Source organism: Nicotiana tomentosiformis, chromosome 9, assembly GCF_000390325.3.
Source record: "Nicotiana tomentosiformis chromosome 9, ASM39032v3, whole genome shotgun sequence".
NCBI classification, from domain to species: domain Eukaryota; kingdom Viridiplantae; phylum Streptophyta; class Magnoliopsida; order Solanales; family Solanaceae; genus Nicotiana; species Nicotiana tomentosiformis.
The window spans coordinates 16,066,299-16,074,872 of record NC_090820.1 but is presented as its reverse complement, the minus strand read 5'-3'; the positions used below and the strand labels follow the sequence as shown (position 1 = coordinate 16,074,872).

General features: G+C 35.0%; 1 protein-coding gene across 1 annotated transcript; it reads right to left on the bottom strand.

Annotated features, from left to right (window-relative positions):
• Positions 1 to 2,287: 2,287 nt before the first annotated feature.
• Positions 2,288 to 7,917, bottom strand: LOC104095465 (probable methyltransferase PMT3). Its single transcript, XM_009601614.4, has 8 exons — positions 7,764 to 7,917; positions 5,504 to 5,859; positions 5,160 to 5,324; positions 4,853 to 5,035; positions 4,146 to 4,740; positions 3,555 to 3,667; positions 3,245 to 3,465; positions 2,288 to 2,821 (listed from the first exon to the last, which is right to left on the bottom strand). Exons 2-8 carry the CDS (start codon positions 5,765 to 5,767, stop codon positions 2,506 to 2,508), a joined length of 1,857 nt encoding a protein of 618 aa, XP_009599909.1. The 5' UTR covers positions 5,768 to 5,859; positions 7,764 to 7,917; the 3' UTR covers positions 2,288 to 2,505.
• Positions 7,918 to 8,574: the final 657 nt, after the last annotated feature.

Sequence of the window (8,574 nt, the reverse complement as noted above, 5' to 3'; positions counted from 1 at the left end):
CACTTTTCTATATTTATTAATAGAGAAACGGAAATGTATTAATGAGGATGAAAGAGAAATGGATATGTATTTATAAGATTGTAAACTAATTCCTAAAGTAGTGGTCTATCATTAACCGTGAGTACTATTAGAATATGCCATAAAAGTAAATGAATCGATCAATTTTGAAAAAAATCAAAGGTTATGCTATTTATTTAAATAGTTTTATATATTTGCTTTTCAGTGTTAAAATCTAAACAATGATTTTATTGAATTGATCCATGTTGATCGGTCCAAATTTGACCGAACCCGCTCATTTGTCACTTATAGCAGCAAATCAGCAATCAAGATATATATATATATATATATATATATATATATATATATATATATATATATATATATATAACATATAAAAGCTTGATTAGAGAGAAGGTGAGAGGAAGATGGGAAGGCAAAGAGAAATGTTATGCTAGGGCAGACATTTTAACATGACTTAAATTTTAAACTGTATTTGTTTATATAACAAAAAGAATGAAAAGAAACAGGCAACTTCAAATTAAATAATAATAATTGGGAATATTTATGTTAGATGATGGCAAAAGTGCATTTGCATGTGACTCTTGGTCTCTTTATATTTATGCCTACTAATTTATTTTTATGTGATATGATGAGTGTGCCCAATTATATTGATGGCAAATTGACAAACCATAATTAGTTTACTTCATTGCAAAGAGACCCTCCTGTCTCTTTTCTCTATTTTTCTATTTTTGTAGAGGGACCATTGGTGGGGGTATTGATTTGAATTTGTTGAGTATTGTCATTAGTCATCAGTGCTGTGCTGCAGGCAAAAGTTTGGTCCTTCCAATATATATATATACCACTACAAAATTAGAATATTTTTCTCTTGATATCTAAATAGTTTGGAATTGAAACGTAATAGTTGTAGTCTTAAATGTCCGTAGGTGTTGATTTGTTTAAAATTTTTGTACGTTAAGCAAAGGTAGGTGTAACATCTCAACGTGCCTTGTTTGATGGGTTGTTAATTAATCAAATCTAAGAAAACTGGATCTTGACCTTGTTTTGAGTCGTCACGCTAGTAAAGTACTACTTTTAAATAATGGTTAATTAAGTTTATTCACTCGATACCCTCGATGGCTCTCGTAAGCATGATATAACTTTGTTCTTGATCTTGTTTAATAGATGTTGAGTGTCATTTTTCGTTGTTCGAGCTCCTCTAAGTGAGTGCGAGCTAGAATTCTTATGTTAGCTTGATTGTTTTTGATAGTGACTAACGAGTGCAACCACATCCATTGTCATCGACTCATATAGTTGAACAAACTTTGTGAAAAGAAAACATATATTTATATTGTTCGCACCTGCTGTCACTAAGTAATAGTTGGTATACAATTAGATAGTTGCCAAAAGTATATCTATTGGCAAATCCATGGATTTAGGAGTTGCTTTTCCTCTTCTTCCTTCATTTATTTCTCATCTCATTTTGTGTGTAGCAGCCACAGTTTTCACTCTTAGTTCCTTCTATAGTAGGCATAAGTGTGAGATAAAGGCAATATTTAAGTTTTAAAAGAAGATATTTAGTTTTAAAAAACTGTCAATTTGTCAAAGAAAATAAAGCATTTATTATTAGAATAAAATTGACCCGAACATAAGCTAAATGATTAGAGAAAATTCGTACAACCGACTCAACTGATTTGATATTCAAATGAAGTTAATGTATTGAATTCTTTTATACCACATGCACAAAAAAGGCAATCTGGTGTACTAAACTCTCGCTATGTGCGGGGTTCGGAGAAGGGCGAACCACAAGGGTCTATTGTACGCAGCCTTACCCTGCATTTCTGCAAGAGGCAAGTTCCACGGCTCGAACCCGTGACCTCCTGGTCACATGGCAGAAACTTTATCAGTTACGACAAGGCTCCCCTTCGAGACATACACAAAAGAGGCAAATGTTTGAGGTAAAGCTATTATTACTACAGTATTATTTAGGGAAGTCTAATGTATCCAACATGAATAATTATGTAATATTTTTTTGTCTAATCTTTTAATGTTTCTAGAAGGGAAGTTTGCTACACTATTAAAAGTTTCCGAATGAATTTGCAACAAATTTAGTTTAAGAGAAAATGGCTCTATCATGTGAGAATACTGCTAGTGCTTACATCAACAGAAGATTTGCTAACTTTGCAATGAGACTTATTGAATCTTTGCATTTCAGCAACATAAATTCATATTTATCAGTAGAGGAAGAATTCCATGTAATGCAAAAGTAAACTTTTACCAATGCCAAAAATAAGAATAGCCTATAAATGCATATATAGTCTATGAGTTTGTTTATCAACTAAAAGAAACAACAAGTGGAAATTAAGTTAATGAAGAAAAGGAAGAAATAAGTATCATAAATGCTACAAAATCATACTGATATCTCCCAAACCTTTAGGGGTATGCTTTTCTTAATCCCAAAAGGTAGGGGAAAATGAATCAAGAAGTGTACTTAGTGGCAAACTTTATTTACTCTGTATCTCTGATGCTTTCACTTGTCAGCCACAGCTTCTTTTGGATGATAAAAACAATATCATCTCCTTCTTGGTCTGGATCTGAAGTTGGATCAGCAACTGCTTCCCAGTGCAATGCCGATAAATACTTCTTTACAAAGTCAATGACATGTTGTTTGTCGTTGAAGATAACAATACCACTAGGCCTTAGAATACGATCTATCTCGAGTAACAGATCCTCACCGCTGCAACCTTTCTTTTCAATGTCAGAGAAAACACTCCAAGCATGGAGCAAATCGTAGGTCCTAGGATATGTCGAAAATGCTTCACACCTGCACTCAATGATGCGTAATCAAGTAAGATTTCCGATGATTGATCATCTTTGGTTCGAAGGATGAAAGGAAAAACAGTGTTCTCAGAGATGCTAAAGATCTGCGTGCTTCTTATGGTTATAAATTCTAAAGTTGGATTTATGGCCAAGAAAAATTATTAAGCACTTAAAATAGCGATGCACATTGTAACACCTCACATAAATGATACTTGAGCAGAATTTACATTCCATTTTTGCTGCCAGTTAATTGACATATTAAGAGTATCTCACAATGTAAAGATGCTCAAAGATATGGTTTTGTTTAATTTTGTGGCTAGCATACTGCTTTTTAAACCAAAGACTAAAGGTGAGAGATTTACGCCCAAAAAGCAGACTGGAGAAATCTACATGCGTTGTTCTGTAAAATAAGAAATTATTAACGTACCAGTCATGAGTTGTGCCGATCAAACCACGGTCATATACAATCTTGAGAGTGTTAGGCCCATCTTTGGATACAACATTCATGACCCAAACATCTTTGTCCTTCAAAGCAGCAGCAAATGACCCCAAATTGGCCTTCATGTCCATGATATTTCTCAGACTGTCCGAAGAGATCTTTGGACTTAAAAGATTCCAGTAGTGTTCCACCCTTCGCTGCCAAACCTCCTGTGTATAAGCCAAGAAAAGCAAGACGCATATTAATCTCACTTGTGGAATGAAGCGGCAGAAATTGACAAATAAGACCTGAAGCTTACCATGTCCTTCTCAAACATTTCAGTTGAATACCCAAAATCAGCAAGACGAGGAGGAGGAGAAGTTAGCCTAGCTGGCCAAGGAGCCAGTGCACTTCCACTAACTTTGTGGTCATCTGATATCAGATAATAACAATAAGGTAATAAATTTTTGAGAAAAACTAAAGAGAATTAACTTTAACATTGTTTTACAAGCTTCAACAAAACTGCGACTTATTTGCTTTGATAATAAAACAAAACTAAAACTTCTGTCTCATGCATATGTATCAGAAAACTAATTGAACAATATTTGATGTTTCCATTCCATAAAAGGCTCCAAATATATTCAGAGCATATACGCAAGCAAAATGCACCTATAAGGTTGAACAACGCAGGGAGAGATAATCATGACATTGGTTGACTTTGACAAAACCATGGACCAAACATAGGTGGTAGTATTAGTGATACACTTGCTCATTTAACATCCTTTTTGTGATGATTTACTCTTGCTAAGTTAACCAGGTATAAGATACTTCTATCTGCCATTTTTACTGCTGTCTCAGGTATACTCACCGATACTCAAGAATGACAAAAAGCAAGAGACAGGAAACTTACGTTCAGAATAAGGTGTTATGCATGCTTCCATATTCACACCCCAAACAGCATCAGGATCATCATCGGACTGACAAAGTGGTGGTTGAGTACCAGCTGGTCTTTCCATGTAACAATCATTGTTTAGAGGCTTGACCCAAATCACTGTTTGGTTCCTTTTTTCTGCTATTTTCCAGCACATGCGTTCCACAAGTGCACTCATCTCTCTCCATATTCTGAGATCCTCTTCATCCTGCGCATATGCTTCTGGAGAGGAGTAAGCAAAATAGCCTCCAGGCCTTAGCACCCGATCTAGCTCGAGAAGAAGGATACCATCCCTTTGAAGCCAATCGATCCTACAACGGGAACAGTGAGCAAATTCAAACGATCTGCTTGGATAGGGAAGCCTTTTCGTTCCAAGAACACCAAGATATGCAGGAATTCCTCTCTCTAAGGCAAACTGGATCTGATTTTGATGCACATCATTTGGCGCCAATGACATTGTTATGATATCAGAGGATAGAAGATAACCACCAAAGCTAGCCACACCACAACCAACGTCAAAAACTGTGCGTATCCTTCCTCCATTGTTCAAGTTATTGTTCGGAAAGTTCAGCATCTGCAATCATGATTTCACGTATGACAACTTTGAGAACATCTTAACATATAAGGCTGGTTACATATTTCTTTTTATAGACAGATCTGCAATACTTTAAGAAGAGAGTCCTCACATTTGCAATTGAAGCAATGTACTTATCAGCTCCATAGTGAAAGTGAGTGCCTCCGCCAGGAAAATTAATCTTATCACCCTTAACAACCATCCAGTTTTGGTCAGATTTCTCATGTGCAAGGTGAGTATGTGGTATGTTCGCCTTCCAAACCTCATCTCTACTCCTTGGCCACTTAATCGGTACCTACAACAGCACCCAAGGGGGGAAGTGAAAAAGATGTGTCTCATGACAAAAAAAAGATTGAGTAAAACATTGGAAGTTAGAGCATATTCTTGACTTATATTTAGTACTGATATAGCTTATTCACCTTGTATCCAGCTGGAGGAGGAATCAAACAATTGTAACGCCTTTCAGGCAATGGGCAATGTCTTTCATAGTGCTCCATTAAGTTTAAATCCAACTTCAATCTCATTTGATATATGAGATGTCTGTCCAGACAAGGAATTAACTCTGAATGTCGATCATCGCAAACCTTTCAAGAAAAAAATAAAGTAGCACAAGAGTTAAGAAGTCAACACAAAACAACCAAAATGCGGCAAGTGTTTATTGTTCCTCCATTTAGCCACACGGTTGGTTGGATGACAGTGATTGCCACATCACATCTAGCAATAAAACACGAGAGAAAAACAAGAAAGGAAAAAGAACACTCACTGGGAAGCTCTTAGGAATGATGCCATCTTCACCATCTTCGAGCCCAAACTTCTCATCTTGCTTGCTGCTAAGATCAGAGTCATCATCTCCACCCAAATAGGAAGATCCCAGTTTCCTCAAAGATCGGCTGCCATACTCTAGAGCAGATTCACCATTGCCTTTAGAGCCAAAATACACATACAGGATAACAACAAAAACTGCAACAACAGCAACAGAAGTCAACAGGCGCTTCTTCTGCGCTCCATCTGATCTCCCTCGCATCATTTTGTTTAGTTTCAAAATCTGCAGAAAAGCTTCAGATTCACCCTTCCCCTTCAGTTCTTAGCAGACATAATTGTAGGTGCACCAGTTAGCTCCTAAATTTAACAAATTGCACAAAATTAGATTATGAGGGAAGAGGGATTTCTTTGATTGGTGAAATAACCTGTGAAATCACTCAAGTAGTGTTGCATGTACTCAGGGAAACAAACTTGTAAATTAAACTGATATGTTTCTTGTATAATTTTCATGATCTCAGAAACAATCTTTGGAGTCATTTTGAATTCCACGAAAGTTCCCAAGCTCGGGTACGGGTTTCTGACTTTGGTTATTACCCCTTGAAATTTGACGTTAAGTTTGTCTACTTCTCTAGCCAGTTAGAGAATGAGATAGAAGCAACAAAGATCCACTAATTGTATAATGATTCATGAGTTATTTACGTGTGATTCTCCAATATTCTCAAGTACATGTAGGCCACATACACTATCTGGTAAGCCAAGAGCAATTATTGATGAAAATCAAGATTAAACCAGCATTTATCTTTAAAGGATTAGCAAAGAACACTTTTGCTCCCCCCCAAAATAATAGGTACCAAATGGAACTGGACGAGAAAAACAAGGTTAAGCGGAATTCCAAAAAACAGAGTTGGCTTGATGCAGGCATATGTTTTACATCACTGGCCACATTGTCCACAGCATCTTCCACTACATCGCATTCTATTTCTCGTTCAATGATAAAAGAACAATCCAGATGCTATTTACAATATAAAAAATGTAGAACTACTTAAAACATTAACTATGAACAAGATCCTCAAGCATTAATACATTAGAATTATTTATTGTGAAGACCAATGAAATCAACTTTTATCATTGGAGATAAAAACCATAATGCCATTACGCTGACGGACCCGATCGACCCATAGTCAGCAGAACATAAAGAGAAGCCATTTTTACACAAAAAAATTGTTTATATATATATAAAGAATACAGCATTTCAAGAAGCTAAACAGTAACAACCAGAAACAAAGCTATAAGAATAACTAATACACAGATCTGGATGATGCAATTAAGAAACCAAGATCACTAATGCAAATCAAAAAGACTAGGCATTAGCATTAATGGATGAAACAACAAAAGCAAAGAACAGATTGTGTCCTAGCTAGCTGGGAATAATAAACTAGCATAAAAGGCCAAAGGGTAAGCGAAATCCAATATGATCCATTTTACGAGCCATGATTACTAATACAAATCAAGACGATTAAACATTACCATTAATGGGTACAAACAACTGAAGCAAAGAACAGATTTTGGCCTAGCTGGGCATATTTTATTAGCACAAAGGCCAAATGGGTAAGCCAGAATCAATAGATGCATTAAAAAAGCCATAATTGTTAATACAAAACAACAAGATTAAGCATTAGTATTAATAGGTCCAAAATATTAGAGCAAAGATTAAATTTTTTTCCTAGCTGAGAATAGTTGACAAGCAAAAAAGCCAAATGGGCAAGCTAGATTTAAAATGATGCACTAAAAAAAGTCACGATTGATAATAAAAGTTAACAATATTAAGCACTAACATTAATGGGTCAAAAATATTAGTACAGAGATTAGATTTTTCCTAGCTGATAAGTGATAATAATTAACAAGCATAAAAAGCCAAATGGGTAAGCTAGATTCAATCTGATGCATTAAAAAAAGCCATGATTGTTAATACATTAACAAGATTAAGCACTAGCATTAATGGGTCAAGAATATTAGAGCAAAGATAAGATTTTTCCTAGCTGAGAATAAAGCTAGATTCAATATGATGCACTTAAAAAAGCAATGATTGTTAATACAAAAATTAACAAGATTAAGCATTAGCATTAATGGGTCAAAAATATTAGACCAAAGATTAAATCTTTCTTAGCTGAGAATAATTAACAAACAAAAAAGGCCAAATGGGAAAGCAAAATAAAAATAAAAAAATAAATCAGATCCAGTGAAAGAAGAAAGAAGCTTACAAGATTGAAGAAGGGATAGGTGCAGATCTGAATTTGGGAAAATGGGAAGTGTTTGAAAATTGCTATGGGAATTCAATAGTAGAACGTGGCAAGAGAAACAAGAAAGTAGATAAGTGTGTGTTGAGGAGGTGAGTGTATAAAAAGGAAAATGTATATGTAGTGAAAGAGAAAAAGGATACAGTTGAGAGGAATGAATGGAGAGAGAGAAAGGGGGGGGGGGGGGGGGTATGACCGACAGGGGGGGTATGACGACAAGGGGAGTGGGTCTTGGATCTAAGTTTCTGTGTGTGTGAAAATTTTGGGATCTTTTTTGCCATATTTGGGGGAGAGAGAGGGAATAAAAGTGAAAGGTACAAACTTTCATGTTGCTAATTGTAAAATTCAGTATTTGTTTTTTTGCCTTTCTGTTTATTTTTTCATATTCGTTACTACTTTCAGTCCACAATAAGTGACCATTTTATTTTTATTATTTTGGTCCAAAATAAGTGTTCATTTATATAATCAAGAAAAAAATTCAATGTATTTTTCCAAAATTATTCTTATGTACGTATCTCTAAAAAGTCTTTTACTCCTCACATTAACTATGTTGGAATATTTAATTAAGGGTAGTTTAGTCACACTAACTAGTTTTGTCTAGAATATTGTATTATGTACCCAAAGCAAATTAGTCACTTATTGTGGACCGAAGAGAGTATTTATATTGAAATTTCAACAAATTTGGAATCGCATTGCTTAAGATTTATTCACGAAAAATATTTCTTATCAGAATTTTTTAATACTCAAACTCGTTAAAATAAAGAGATTCTATCTC

Excerpts from the sequence above, each read along its gene's own strand:
- LOC104095465 (XM_009601614.4), bottom strand. The coding sequence starts at position 5,767 with ATGATGCGAGGGAGATCAGATGGAGCGCAGAAGAAGCGCCTGTTGACT. Across the intron at positions 5,325-5,503 it reads TCATTCCTAAGAGCTTCCCA|GTTTGCGATGATCGACATTC; the intron begins GTGAGTGTTCTT and ends TTTTCTTGAAAG. Across the intron at positions 4,741-4,852 it reads ACATTGCTTCAATTGCAAAT|ATGCTGAACTTTCCGAACAA; the intron begins GTGAGGACTCTC and ends TCATGATTGCAG.